The following is a 14,497-nucleotide window of genomic DNA, read 5'->3' as shown; positions in this document are numbered from 1 at the left end:
TCTCTCTCTCTCTCTCTCTCTCTCTCTCTCTCTCTCAGCCTCAGTGTTCACAGAAGTAAATAAGAATGATCAGGCAGGCTGCCAGGCGGTGGTGGCTCACGCCTTTAATCCCAGCACTTGGGAGGCAGAGGCAAGCAAATTTCTGAGTTCGAGGCTAGCCTGGTCTACAGAGTGAGTTCCAGGACAGCCAGGGCTACACAGAGAAATCCTGTCTCAAAAAAAAAAAAAAAAAAAAAAAGAATGATCATGCGGGGCAGACCAGATTATTAGCAATTTTCAGAAAGCAGTTCTGAGAATCGAGACACTTAGCAGGGTGCTTATGTCACCACCATAGGACTGCCCCAAGGGGAGGACATTGAGTCTGCCCTCCAGCTCTCTATAAGACCACACTCACTGCGGCCCAGTGGACTGTGGAAGGATGGTGCGTGTACGTGGGAAAGTCTTTTATTTGCACAACAGTCTTGAAGTAGGGTGCAGGTCTCCAATCTAGATGTTGCTAAGTCAGCTGTGATACCCTTGGATGGCTCGGTTTCTTCAATGGTAAAATGGGGATAATGATACCTCCCTTGTTTCCTGCGAGGAGCAATTGGACCACAGACACCCTCAAAGATCAGCTAGCACTGTCTCACCTTGTCTTCCAGGGAAACCTGTAATGTGTGTTCTTTGACAGTGTCCCAAAGATGGCCCAAGTACTCACGTAGTGGTTGATCCTTACAGCTATTTGTTTACCCAGAACCCTTAGTGGAACTTTGACTCTTCATCTCTGAGGGGCAGAGCTTTTAACAAGACATTCCACCTTCCTACTAAAACTGCCATTCCTAGCTCCAAGAAATGTCTGGCCATACCCATATCTGTTTGTACTACCTTAAACCCAGGGTCAAGCCTTGTTTTTGTCCTGGCTTTGACTTTTTCTAACCCTGGAGCTGGGAGCTGGTTTCATAGGCTGTGCGCCATTACTCTCTTCTTGGATTGCCATGAAATGCCCTTTAGTCACTCTCTTGATTTTTCCCAGATAGGCAAGGAATTTGCTCGGACTCTGGTGTTTGCATCTCCCGGAGCTCCCTGCCTTCCAGGGAACAGCAGCACATTCAATTGGGGCCAGTGACGGGTGCTTGTGTTTTATTTTGTTTTGGTTTGGGACAGAGTTGAACTCTGTGATCCAAACCAAAAATGAGTCTCAGACTCAAGGCAATTCTCCTGCCTTGGGCCAATTGAGTGCTGGGATTATACGTGTGAGCCACACTGGCCAGCTTGAAGGGTTGTATGGCTATGTCCTATAGGGCCTAGGATACTGTGTGATGGTCTTTTAGTCTCCATAAGAGAGCGGGTCATAGACAGTATATGCAGACAATCATGTCTTCTCCTATGAAAGGACGTCACATGGGCATATATAGAAGGAAGGGAAAGAAAGAAATGTCCATAAGACCTGAGCCCTTTTGTCTGCTTCTTCTCCAACAGATATTAACATTTGAGTTTGATGTTGAAGAGCTAATTCTCTCCTTGATTTTATTTCTGTATGTATCTCTGAAGGAAAATGTGCTTGAAAAAAAAGAATGGGTAGAATATGGATGTGTGTGTATATACATATGTACATATACATATATACATGTATATCCTGCCCCAGCATCCTGAGTACTTCACATGACATTTTTTTTTAGTTTGAAAGCTAATGGCAAATTTTACATCTGAGAGGAATAGAGTATCACAATGTGAGTTCTTTTCTTCCCCTTTACTTCATAACCATATACCTGGCCCTGGATTGTAAATTAGACTTTGGGGCCAGGCATACTGTTACAAACCTGGCATCCAAGCACTCAGAAAACAGAGATAGTTGGACTGATGCAAATCCAAGGATAGCCTAGTCTACTAGTCTATATATCAAGTTTTAGGCTAGCTAACTAACTCATTGTTCAACCTCATCTTTAAAAAAATTTCTAATTTAAAAAATAAAATAAAAAACTGTTGAATTTTGGCTTGGAAATGAATGTTTTAGAACTGAACTGAGGTGGAGTTCTGGCTGGATTTGGAAAGTGGAACATAGAACTTTACACTTTGGAAAAGGTGTTTTTCTTTTTAAGATCTATTTTGTTATTTTGTGTGAATTAGTGTTTTGCCTGCATGTGCACCGCATCCGTGCCTAGTGCCCTCAAAGATCAGAAGAGGGCTTCGGATTCCCTGGGACTGGAGTTTCAGATGGTTGCAAGTTCCATGGAATGGGTGCTTGGAATCGAACCACTGTCTTCTTGAAGAGCAATAACTGCTCTTAACCACTGACCTAACTCTCCAGCCCAGACTTAACACTTTTTATCTCGCTGATTCCAAAATACCCAAGAAAGGTGGATTCCTGGACCATCGTCAAGCCCATGGGCTGAGGCAAGCTCTCTGGTTTTGCCTTCTCACCTAGATCTGGCTCGTTTCTGCTTCTTCCCTCGGGCACTGAGTAGAGAGCTGGGAACAGCAGGAGGGAGCCCTCAACACACCTGTGGACCTCATTTTCACCCTCAGTATAGAAAAAAAGTGAAGCCAACTTAGGAAGATGTGTATCACAGCCTGTCCCTACTCTCCTCTTGCCCTGTCCAAGCACATGACCCATGATCCCCCTTTTGGTGATGGCTGTTGGCCTCTCTCTGAGAGGACTCCAACCCCTGAGCATGCAGAAATGGATTAGTGGAAAGAACACCAGACTAAGCATCAGGAGACAGCTTTCAAGATCCAATTTTACCCATCAGTAGCTGAGGAATTTAGAGAAAGCCACTTAACCCCAGTCTCTTGGTCAGTAAAGTGGAGAGAGGAATCCCATTCTTCTCCCTCCTCCCTGAATTCTGCAAGGTGATTCTGGGCGTCATATGACACCACAGAGAGGGAGGCCTCAGGAACATAGCACTGAGGTTTTGCACGTAATGTACTCTTGCAAGCTATGTCTAGACAACTGTGACCGTTTTATAGGTTTGTTTCATGTTCTCCAGCAAGGGTGGGGCTCTTGCGTCCACTTAGAAAGCAGCTTCCAGGGCTGTTGTCTCCGTTCATAAGTGTTTTCGTTTGTCTTAAATCAGGGTCTCGCTGTATAGCCCAGGTTAGCCTGGAGTTCCTGATCTTTCTGCCTCAGCTTCCCAAGTGTTGGGATTCCAAGTATGTGTCACTATACCCAGCCCATAGTCCCAAGCCATCATGGTGTGTGGCCATCATCTGTCCAAAAGAATTTGCCCTTTGGCTCCTTTTTGAAGCGTTCTAGTTAACTGGTGGGGTCTGGGAATCTGAATGCATTGCCAGTCCTAGCTTCTTAGCTGATTCTAAGAGTCTGTCTCCTTAGCTAGAACATGTGTACCCAGTTAGAGGGTCCTGAAATTCAGTATTTGCTCCAACAGCTGCTACTGCCTAGCCTCACACAACTCATTTGCTTCCCTGAGACTTGTTTTCCTCTGCTGATGTTACCTGACCCTATATGACTTCTCTAAGGAGTAAACTAGACTTGTAAGCGCCTTGTCAGTTCTCTGCCCTTTACCCTGCTCTAGGAAGAGTTATTACTGGACACACCTGCCTAGAGATCGTGGAGACACTTTAGAACCAGATCAGAGAAGAAACCCTAGTGAAAATCATTGCTGGACACACCCACCACCTCAAAAGACACTTAGGAACCAGACCAGAGATGAATGAAATGCAAATGCCAGCTGTCCTGACCTCACTGTGTCTTTGTGCCTTGTGCAGGGAACATCATTGGCTCCGGAATCTTTGTCTCACCGAAGGGCGTGCTGGAAAACGCGGGCTCTGTGGGCCTTGCTCTCATTGTCTGGATCGTGACAGGTGTCATCACAGCTGTGGGAGCCCTCTGCTATGCTGAGCTAGGCGTCACCATCCCTAAGTCTGGAGGTGATTACTCCTATGTCAAGGACATCTTCGGAGGACTGGCTGGGTGAGCAAATCTGGAGGCCTGAATGGTCTAACGTGGATGTCCAACCTTGTGGCATACCAATATGTCACTGTCGTCTGAAAAATGTACTGTGTTGCCTTCATAGCTACCTTGGGAAACATGTGGTCCATGGGTTTTGTGCCACTGGTAAGGAAAAGGAAAAATCTGGGACAGAAGGGTCAAATCCAAAGAGCCCAAGGACAGGAGTTTCTAGTGTCCAGTGTGTCAGTGTAAACCAGGTTACAATTCTTACTGCTATATTGAACTTGATGGATAAGATTCTATTAGCAAAGGAGATGGCATTGGCCACAGAGTTCTAGGAAAAGCAGTCACAGAAAGCCCTGCTCTGTGATACCCAAGAGTGACTTCCTATAGATGAAACAGCCACACTCTTTACATTGTCAGGCATGATGGCCTCCTCCAGAGTCAAGCCCTCGAGTTTTCTTGGCTTCCCTAACCCTGACTGAGGAACTCATCCATCGCTAAAGAGACAAAGGGTGCAAAGGCGCTTCTCCTGCAAACTCCTATTGGATGCCTTTCTGGCGATCACTTCTGGAGCTGCCCCCTTAGCGTGTTCTTGCTACCAGAATTCTGGGGTTGCGTATTTAATTTTTCCATCCTTGGATATAGGGGGCTAAAGTTGAGAGAAGATTGGAGGAGAAAGGAGAGAGCCCAAACAGAACTTGTGCCATTAGGAGCTTGAAATGCATGTAGGATTTTGCTGAGGCACCATGTCACGAGCATTACCGAGAGCTTAGGTCTCATTTGGGGGTAAGGCAGGCCTCTTCAGTATCCCTGAAAACAGAAGGGGAGCTGTACCTTTAATCCACTGGTGTTTGCTCCTTTGCTCAAGACTTCCCCCCATCCCTGCCCCTTGCCTGGATTTTCTGCTGATGCCTCTGGCTGCCTGCCATGCCAGCCAGTGAGTCCCCTGTTCTCCCTGCAGGTTCCTGCGGCTGTGGATTGCTGTGCTGGTGATCTACCCCACCAACCAAGCTGTCATCGCCCTCACCTTCTCCAACTACGTGCTGCAGCCGCTCTTCCCTACCTGCTTCCCCCCTGAGTCCGGTCTGCGACTCCTGGCTGCCATCTGTTTGTGTAAGTGACACCTGGCCCTCACTTCAGTCTCTTTCAGTCTTCCTGGTGACCTTCTTGTCTGACGGTGTAGGGACCGACCATGCTGTTCATTTCCCTGCTCCAGACATCGTCCTTCTGTCTTACTGGTGTGATGGCAGAGGGAGGACACACCACTCTAAAAAATCTCCCAAGACAGGCGTCTGGGACCTTAGCAAGAACATCTTGTTTGGCAGTGGAGGTTGGCCCTGACGTAGACCCTACACATAAGCAGATGAAGCATAAAGCTGGAACCCTTGTTTGGGGGCAGTCGTCACATATTTGGGTAGGCCTGCTTACACACCCAGAGGTAAAGGAGCATGTGCCCCAAATTTAGGCTCCCAGCACCCTCAACTCTATTCCACACATTCTGACTGCTTAAGTAGAGTTGCTCTCTGCTTCCTTGTGAGATTGGGGTCCTCGGTGTGTGCCTCGGGAGGGTGTTTGTGAGGAGCACGGAGCTTTCCGACCCAGGTTCCTCCTGAAGGGGATTTGGGATCTATGGATATATGGGCCCCTAGGCCTTGCTTCCTAGCAGGATCTGGAGCTGGGACAGTGTGGGAATGAAGGAAAAGTTGCTGTTTCTGTCATCAGACTAGCTAAAAGGGAGGAAGAAGGAAGTGCTGGCGGTGGCTGTTTCAGTGTCTCATGCACATTGGGCAGTTTCCTCCTTTTTGCTGATGCTGCTAAAGTCTCAGACAAGAGGACTCCTCTGAGCCGCTACTAGAAATCCAGAACTCCACAGCTGTGTGGTCCCTTCCCTAGGAGAGGAGCCAAGCCACAGGATGCCGCTCCTTTATGACAGACCGACCACGGGCTTGACACTTTGCACAAAGATGTACATAGAGTGGAGAGCTCTATGTACACACACACACACACACACACACACACACACACACACCACAGAGTCCACAGCCCTTCAAGATGGTAAGACCTCTTCTCTAGCCCGCTCCAGAGAAGCAGGCTGCGTACAGTACACCCCATACACCCCATACACTTCCCAGACAAGTCACTTGCTGCCTCCCTTTCCTGCTGTCAAAGATCTCATAAAGTCTGTGTGGCCTGTCCTCTGCCTCCCGAGTGGAGCTGCAAGGAAATCGTCCACATCTGAACAGAGCCCGTCTTGTCCTCTGAGAATAGTCATTTTCCACTGTCCTTGAGGTATGACTCTAGATATTATTCCACCACAAAAATCTTAAACCCAAACTTACCCCTCCTACTTGCGTTAGGGACTAGCAGAGATGGAGGACAGGTCCCGGGTGCTCTGAGCCTGCTCACAGAGGTGCTGTTTTCTGGTTTGTCAAATGTCATTTTGGTTTGGGAGTTGGGGATCTTGCTGTGTAGCCCAAGTTAGTTTTGAATTTGCCATGTAGCCCTGGCTGACCTCAAACTTGAGGCAATCCTCCTGCCTCAGCGTGTCTGGTGCTGCAATCAGAACCTCCACCTCTCTGACTAGTAACTTTATCAAAAACTTACCTCTACGGCCTTCTTCAAGGAGTCTCTCGAGGTGGCCCGTGTTGAAAGGATTTGTGGGTGCTGTGCTCCCAAGGCTGGCATCTTTGGAGCTGGGAAACTTCTGAAACAAAGTTGTCTTTTCTTTTTTGTTTGTTGGTTTGGTTTGGTTTGGTTTGGTTTGGTTTGGTTTTCAAGACAGGGTTTCTCTTCGAAGCCCTGGCTGTCCTGGAACTCACTCTGGCTTCCAGCTCAGAGATCTGCCTGCCTCTGCCTCCTGAAGACAAGGTTTTCCTATGTAGCCCTGGCTGGCCTGAAATGCAATGTGTAGAACAGGCAACCCTGAAACCCACTGTATTGACCAGGCTGGCCCCATCACCTTCAACACATAGCTTTCCCCTGTCTTAGGCTCCACATGCTGAGATCACAGATCATCACTTCTGATCAACTCCACCCCCCCCCTGCCTTGTGACAGGGACCCACCTTGTAGCCCAAGCCACCCCTGAATTAACTATGTAACCTAGCTTTGATCCTGTCATTCTCCTGCCTCAGGTTCTTGAAGGCAGAGTTCACCTTGGGTGAAGTACCGTGACACGCAGCTATCGTGACAACTTTTATTCCAGCACTCTTTCATCTCCTCTCTGCCCCATCATCCAGTGTCCCCCATCCTCTTAGCAGATGCCTGGTGGGTCAGCTGGGTCAAATAGTCTCTGCCTCCATTGGAGATGGAGGCAGGAAGTCATCCACCTTCAACACACTTTGGGAGAAGCAGCAGCAGAAGCTCTGCCTTCCATGGTCTCCTTTGGCTGCTGACTGACTGGTCCAACTGACTCACGGCCACCCTCTGAGCAGTGCAGCAATCCATATTGCAGGCTCCAGGAAGGAGAGCTGGGCGTGGCAAAGCCCAAGGCTAGTGTTTGCTGCGGGGAGGGAGGAGAAGAGGTCAGGCCTGGTTCTGCAGCGGAACCATTTTTGGAAGATCTCTGAAGAGAAATGAAGTTGGGACAAGCCAGATGGGAGTGGAGAGGCAGTAAGAACCTGATGTAACTGGGTTTGCCTGCCCAGAGCCTGGAGGGGGTTGGGGAGAAGACAAGCGGAAAGAAGGAACTGCAGATTTGGGCCTGCTTGTGCAACCTCGGCCTCTGTGAGTTATTTTATTATTTAGGTCAAAGCTGATTATTCAAAGCTGAGTCAGCAGAATATCCCTGGACACCAGGCAGTAAAAAAAGAAAAGAAAGAAAGCATTTCACATTTTAATTTGATGGAAAGCCTTTCTCTCTGATCTCCAGAGCAAGCAGATGGGGCGGGGTGGGGGGTGGGGGTGGAGGTAGGGGGTTGCCGGGAAAGGGGAGTAGACAGGGGATTGGGAAGTGTTAAAACTCGGTTTTGGCAAGCTTGCCCTTGTGGTTTGTTTCTTTTGATTATCTCTGGAAGCAAAATGGCTGGGTCTCCAGTAGAACAATGAAATAAAAGGTAAAAAGAGACACAGTGAACTGTCCTCACCTTTGCCCTCATTCTGCCCCTGCATGGCCGTTCTGGTATGGTGGACCGATACTCTTATGGTTCCAATCCGTCTATTGAGGTATGAGTCGAGATGCAGATGTAGGTGTGGGCTGCTGCCTCTCTGGCTTGCCCTTTTGTCACATGGTCCCATCTTCTAGCTATTACAAGACCCAGAAACAGGAACCAAGAAAGCAGATCAGTAATTCCAAAGCTACTGTCCTTATAAAACAGCGGTTCTCGGCCTTCCTAACACTGTGACCCTTTCACACAGTTCTTTATGTCCTGGTAACCCCCAGGCATAAAATTATTTTCATTGCTCTTTCATAACAGTAATGTTGCTACTGTTGTTAATCTTAATGTAAATATCTGTGTTTTCTGATAATCCTAGGCGACTCCCGTGAAAGGGCCTTTTAACCCTCCTCCCAAAGGGATTGCGACCCGTGGATTGAGAGCCACTGCTGTAAACTCGGATGAGGGAGACACAGGAACGAGAGAGTAATGATTAGTTCGCTTCATATCAAGTCATTGCCGGTTATTTCTTTGTATTAGGATTACAGCAAAGGGAATCTGTCATACTGATTGAATGTGACGTCTGTGGAAATTGTGGCCATTATCTCTCTCTAATCCTGAGCCTTAGAAGATCAGCTAAAGTTTACCAGTGTCTTAGTAGCACAGATGACTTCATTTTGAGGGGTCAGCCTGGTGTGTTGGGGCCCCAGTTCGGGGGCTTAGTACAAGTGTGACCTCCTGGAATGTTCAGTTAACAGCTATTATAAACAGACTGGCTGTAATGGCACGGTGGGTGCTGGGTGCCCTTTCTCCCATCTGTGTTTGGGCCAGAGGTTGGAGATGTGCGGTGGATGAACGTAAGGTCTTAATCGCATGTTAGGCAAGTTTTCTACCTGGAGACACACCCTAACCCTCCTCAAAGAATCATGTTTCCCAACTGTTTGGCTTCTGCTTCTTTTTCTCTTGGAGATGGGTGTGCATTTAAGATAATCCCTGGCTCCATTCATGTCTTTGGGGACTAAAGTCACTGCCCAGCATTTTAACAGTGTTGTCACGTTGACTTCTTGTAGATCTCACCCTAAAGAAATTCCTTCTTCTGAGTCCTATGGAGACAGGAGCACATAGCACCCTGCCTACACGGCAGAAGGGAAATGCTGCTTATCCCAGCCTCCATCTCTCCTCAGAGATTCCTGAGAGATGGCTGTTCCAAGGCTGCACATTTCTCCCCATTCCTTGGGCTATCTGGAAGGGAAAGAACTTCAGGCATTTCTGCTAACCCTGGGCCATACTTCGTCCCTGTGTAGAGGCTCCGGCCGCCTGGAGCAGAATGCTGCTCTGTTTTGCAAGTCTCCATGACACAATAGGATTCAGCATCCAGATCCCTTGAGCTCAGCTCATCTTTTCCTGACTGAGCCTTCATATTCTCTAGACTCAAGCTTCTTGTCTGAAAACATGAAGCATTGCCCAGACACCTAGGTGGCACTTTCTTCTTGTCTTTCTCTTGTCCCAGCAAAGAAGGCCAGTAGGCAATAGCAGAACTTGAAAGGTGTCTTATACTAGGCAAGGAAGAACGTGTGTGTGTGTGTGTGTGTGTGTGTGTGTGTGTGTGTGTGTCTAAGGGGGGACTACTAAAGGCATTTGGGGTGTGACACATGATTTGTTGAGGAATAACATGTGCTAATGTTGACACTAGAAGAAAGACAACAGTGAAGCTTGAGACATGAAGAGAAACAGGCTAAGCATTTGCCCAGGCTAGAAAGGAGGTGGTAACCTGAACTAAAACTGGTCTCGTGCCATGAGAAGCAGGACATTTTAGTGGTGGAAGCAACTGGTGTGCTGAGCCTTTTTTAAACCACTGAGGAATAAGAATCTAGTGTGCCTTCTAAGTCAGAATGAAGTACGAAAGGCAGCCGTGCCCCGTGCTGGTGATGAGCAGTTATTCCAACCGTATTCCCTCTGCCTCCACCTTCCAGATCCTCCCAGATCCTTCCAGATCCTCCCAGATCCTCCCTGATGGAGGCTGTGCAGGTTTCTGCTTAGAAGTCCTCCTTGGGATGGGCATCCCAGGATTCTGCTAAAATGCCTACGTAAAGCAATGGACCCAAGGGAGGGGTGCGGCTCAGTGGTGGAACACTTGCCCAGTAGGCACAAAGCCCTCACTTTGGTCCCCAGCACCAGGTCAAAAAGAAGAAAGAAAGAAAACATTAGCAACTCAGAAAATTCTGGCACCCCTTGGGAAGTACTATTGAGATAAGAATCACATCACTGTTCAACAGTTAGTTATTAAGTACCACAACACACCAGATAAACTGTCCCCAGTACACAGGATATAGACACAGACCAGATAAACTCTTCCCAGTAGACAGGATATAGACAACTCACCAGATAAACTGTTCCCAGTAGACAGGATATAGACACAGACAAAAAAAAAAATCATTCTGCCAAGCATCATAATATACACATGCACTCCCAGCATTCAAAGGCTAAGACAGGAGAAGTACCACAAGTTTGAGACCAGCCTGGACCACATAGTAAGCTCCAGGCTAACCCAGGCTACAGAGACTCTAAAACAGAACACTTGAAGATAACCAGGCAATGTTCAGCATAGATCAGAAAGTCGTGTTGGCCGAGGCAGGAAAATGGTCTCCTGGTCCTTCCGATAGGACTATAGATTGTTTAATACAGCCACAGTATATAATAACCAGTAAGAAATCCAACAGAATACCAGGCTTGGTGGTGCACACCTCTAATCCCAGCACTCAAGAGGCAGAGAAGCAGGGGGTATGAGTTCAAGGCCAGCCTGATCTACATAGCAATTTCTCAGCGGAAAGGTATGGTCTAGGGTTAAAATGAGGCTCCATTCTGTGTTGGGGCATGATGGTCCTTTTCTCTGCACTTCTTCAGTTTTTATCTTTTTAGATAGAGAGACTCTATCTAAAAAAAACAAAACAAAGAAATAAGATGGCAGTGTGGATCCCATCATGAAGGGATCAGCTCTGCCTCCAAGGTAGCAGGAAGGCACTGAAGGGTGTCAAAGCAGAGGAGTGACATTATCAGAGTTGCATTTAGAGGAATCTACTGCAAATGGGTGGCCCTTGGGGGAAAGGCCAAGGGCAAGGAAACTGATTCAATCACAGTCACAGGAATCTCGGTTAGAAATGTCTATACGGCTACTCAGCGATGGGAGTAGAGAGAAGTCACTGTATAGGAAATAAATTGCCAGGACTGCTAAGCATGGTGGCGCAGGCCTTTGATATCAGCACTCAGGAGGTAGGTTTGGGCTGATCTTTGTGAGTTCAAGGTTCACCAGGTTAATATCGCTAGTTCCAGGCCAGGCAGGACTCATAGTGAGAACCTGTCTTTAAAAAAAAAAAATGCAAAGAGGATTGCTAGGGCTGGGTGGAAGAGTCAAAGAGGGCACTTTTTTATTTTAATGGGGTGGTATGTAAATATATCAAGGATGACACTAGATCTTACTTTAATGTCTTCACCCAGCTGTGGGTAGTTGGATGCTGTCCCTGTCACCCTTCCACTCTCAGGACTTGGAGAAGACATCCCCTATGTCTTTGGGCTTTATGACTTCAGGGACAGAATAAATACTTAGTGCCACTTCCCTTTCCCACAAGGCCTTGGAGTGTGGCTTTTTCCTCTTGCGCTGGAATTGAGGGCATCTTGGTCACTTTCGCCATATGTGTTGAGCAGGGACTCAGTCTTGATCTCTAATAAAAAGAACAACTACTGGCATGGGGCTTTATATTTGAAATATCATAGTAAGCAGTTACATATATCAGAGAGAGAGAGAGAGAGCTGGGTGTCCATGTTCCCTAGAGACTTCTTGGAGCCACTGGTTTGGGTCCTGCCAAGTCCTCCGGCCAGGCTGTAGCTCTTCACTGGCCTCCTGAGAATTGTCTTTCTAGTTTCACTGTGCTTCGGTTCAGCCTCCATTAGCATCTCTTGTAGCCTCCAGCTTTCTTAACACCTTCGGACTGGAGTCTTGCTAAAGCTCCCATCCTGAAAACTGTGGTGTGAAGGGTGTGTGTCCAGGACTGTTTCTACACTGTTTGGAGAAATAACAAAGAGGCTTGAGGATTCCTGAAACATCTTCCCGGAGTTCAGCTTCCAATGGGAAGATACCCCTTCCTTGCTTATGGCAGCCTAGAAGCTTGGGCTCTCTCTACCTTTCTGTTACCACTCTGAAGGAGCACTCTGTTTTTCCCACGGGAACTCATAGATGTAGCTCATGAAATCATCTGCCGGTCTGCTGAACCCTGAAGGATTAACGTTATATGCCACATTTACATCACATGCCAGAGAGCATGAACCCAGAGGGCTTACAGGATCATGAGGGTGAGGGCCTCCTGGTACTGCGTGAAAGAAGGCACAAGATTAGTTCCTTTGACAAGTTGGAGTACTAGCTGTCCTCACAGTTGGGTTATGACTGAACCACATGGGGAACTTGCAGCAAGGTTATAGATCTTGGTGGACACCGAATCCATGAACCTCTCTAATCTGAGAACCTACCAGTCCTCCTAGGACCCACACCCGCTCCCCCAAGACTGAAGTGATACAGAGTCAGTCAAACTCTGCTGGGCAGACCTAACAGAAGCAGCCATTAACCTTCCTCTGTGCCTGGGGCATCAGCTCTGAGATCTGGGGAATGAGACAACAAGAAACTCGAGACACACTTGGAAAGGTGTGGTCTAGGGTTAAAATGAGGCTCCGTGCTGTGTTGGGGCATGATGGTCCTGTTCTCTCAGCTTCTTCAGTTTTATCTTTTCTCCATTACCCAGCCCAGCTCAGAGCTGTGTTTAGCCAGTACCTAAGAAAGAAAGTACTCAGCTCTTGGAAAACGCTGAGCTAAGTGTTCAGACTTCTTGGCTAAACTAAGTACTGAGTGGTGATTCAGCAGGAACTGCAGGTCCAGCATCTGGCCCTGGAGAGAAAAGGATATGAAGAAAGGGGAAGGGAGGAGGAGGTGGCACAGCAGGAGCTCAAAGTGTCCAGGAGAAGCTGTGCCAGGCATGACCTCCAGAAACGCTGGCTGGCCAGCTAACTGCCCTCTTCTGAGGCCTTGTCCTTGAAGCAGAGAGGAAACACTCAAAAGAACCTCTTCCTATAAAAGGGAGTTCTGAGGTTTCTAAATTATCATCAAGATGAAAGGGGCCGAGGAAGGAACATATACTCTGCTATGGTGGGCAAGATCTATTTCAAAACCAAACCACTACTGTATACTTCATAGCTGTTCTCGGGATCAAAGCGTCGTTTATGAAGAAAGGCCGCTTTGATTGTTGGTTTGCCGTCGTCACTCGGGTTTGATGCTTTGTTTTCCGAAGCCGGGTTATTTACATCTATGACTTCCTGCGGTCATGGTGTATCACATGTTCAACAATGCCAACGTTTGTTGTAGGTAGGCAGGGTGCCTGAAGACTTTATGATGTGACTCCTCACCCCCCGCCCGCATGTGAGAACTGTCTCTGGGTGATGGCGCCCACTTGTATCCCCAACACTGGGGAGGCAGATGCAGGAGGATCAGGAGGTCCCAGTCAGACTCAGCCACATAGTGAGTTCAAGGCCTGCTTCAGCGCTGTAAGATCCTGCCTAAAAAAAAAAAAAAACTTTCGCTGGGGTAGTTCTTGGAAACTAATTCTGCTTTCCACTCTGACCCTGGACTCACCTAAACCTCTTTGAGAAGGACCAGATGGTGAGACCTACAGCTTTCTGGGCAGAACCGGACCTTATCTCAAGTTGTGTGCCTTAGAACTCAAACACTATTTATTTGCCTATCAGTGCTAATGGCAGCCAGCAGCAGCTACCTCCTAGATCTGGAAGGGGATGAGGTTAGACATGCCCAGTGTTTCCGAGATTAGAAACTCGTGCCCAGTTCCTCCTCTGAGTAGTAGAGGTGGCCAAGGAACCCTGTCCAGCCTATCAGAATGCCGAGTGTGGCCACACCCTCTCCGGCCACTGGGCCAGTGTCCCAGCAGCCTCACAGGCACCCCGCGGGGCTGTGCACATGGGCATCACCTTGGCCTTCTGCTGTGGCTCCAGAGCCACAGAAGTAGGGGGTGTTGGCCAGAGCATAGCAGAGAAGTGCGCGCCCCAGCCTAAGGTGAGAGCAAGAGGCCGGCCTTTCTGGCAAGCCCTCCTGCCACTCACCCTGGCCAGGCGGAAGCTCGAGCAGGTTCAGAGAGCTGGGTGCTCCATCCCAGAGAGGCGCTTGTTTTGAAGTTCTGGAGTGGAACAGGGTGTTCTGGTTTCTGCAGAGTGGCGTCACGGCTTCCCCAATCTCAGCAGCTGGCTGCCTACTGCTTTGCATCTTTCTTTTCTCTGTCCTGGCATCTCCCCGCAACCCCAGCTCCTTTTCTCTCTTTGTATTTCTCCCCCTTGCCTCATACGCTGTTGCTCATATTCTTTCTTTCCTTCTTTCTTTCTTTCTTTCTTTCTTTCTTTCTTTCTTTCTTTCTTTCTTTCTTTCTTCCTTCCTTCCTTCCTTCCTTCCTTCCTTCCCTCCCT

General features: G+C 48.0%; 1 protein-coding gene and 1 long non-coding RNA gene across 2 annotated transcripts in view; one reads left to right on the top strand and one right to left on the bottom strand.

Annotated features, from left to right (window-relative positions):
• The window catches only part of Slc7a8 (solute carrier family 7 member 8), a 59,337-nt gene that overhangs the window by 18,186 nt on the left and 26,654 nt on the right, over positions 1 to 14,497 (top strand). The window contains exons 3-4 of the mRNA XM_021181646.2: positions 3,706 to 3,910; positions 4,854 to 5,005. Coding sequence (XP_021037305.1) covers positions 3,706 to 3,910; positions 4,854 to 5,005 — 357 coding nt within the window. The remainder of the gene's footprint in view (positions 1 to 3,705; positions 3,911 to 4,853; positions 5,006 to 14,497) is intronic.
• On the bottom strand, positions 7,048 to 8,721 carry LOC110309176. The gene is made up of 3 exons (XR_002379672.2): positions 8,632 to 8,721; positions 7,976 to 8,133; positions 7,048 to 7,392 (listed from the first exon to the last, which is right to left on the bottom strand). It is a non-coding gene; the product is annotated as an uncharacterized LOC110309176 (long non-coding RNA).

Source organism: Mus caroli, chromosome 14 (assembly GCF_900094665.2).
Source record: "Mus caroli chromosome 14, CAROLI_EIJ_v1.1, whole genome shotgun sequence".
Classification (NCBI taxonomy): Eukaryota; Metazoa; Chordata; class Mammalia; order Rodentia; family Muridae; genus Mus; species Mus caroli.
This window is presented reverse-complemented; position numbering and strand designations above follow the sequence as displayed.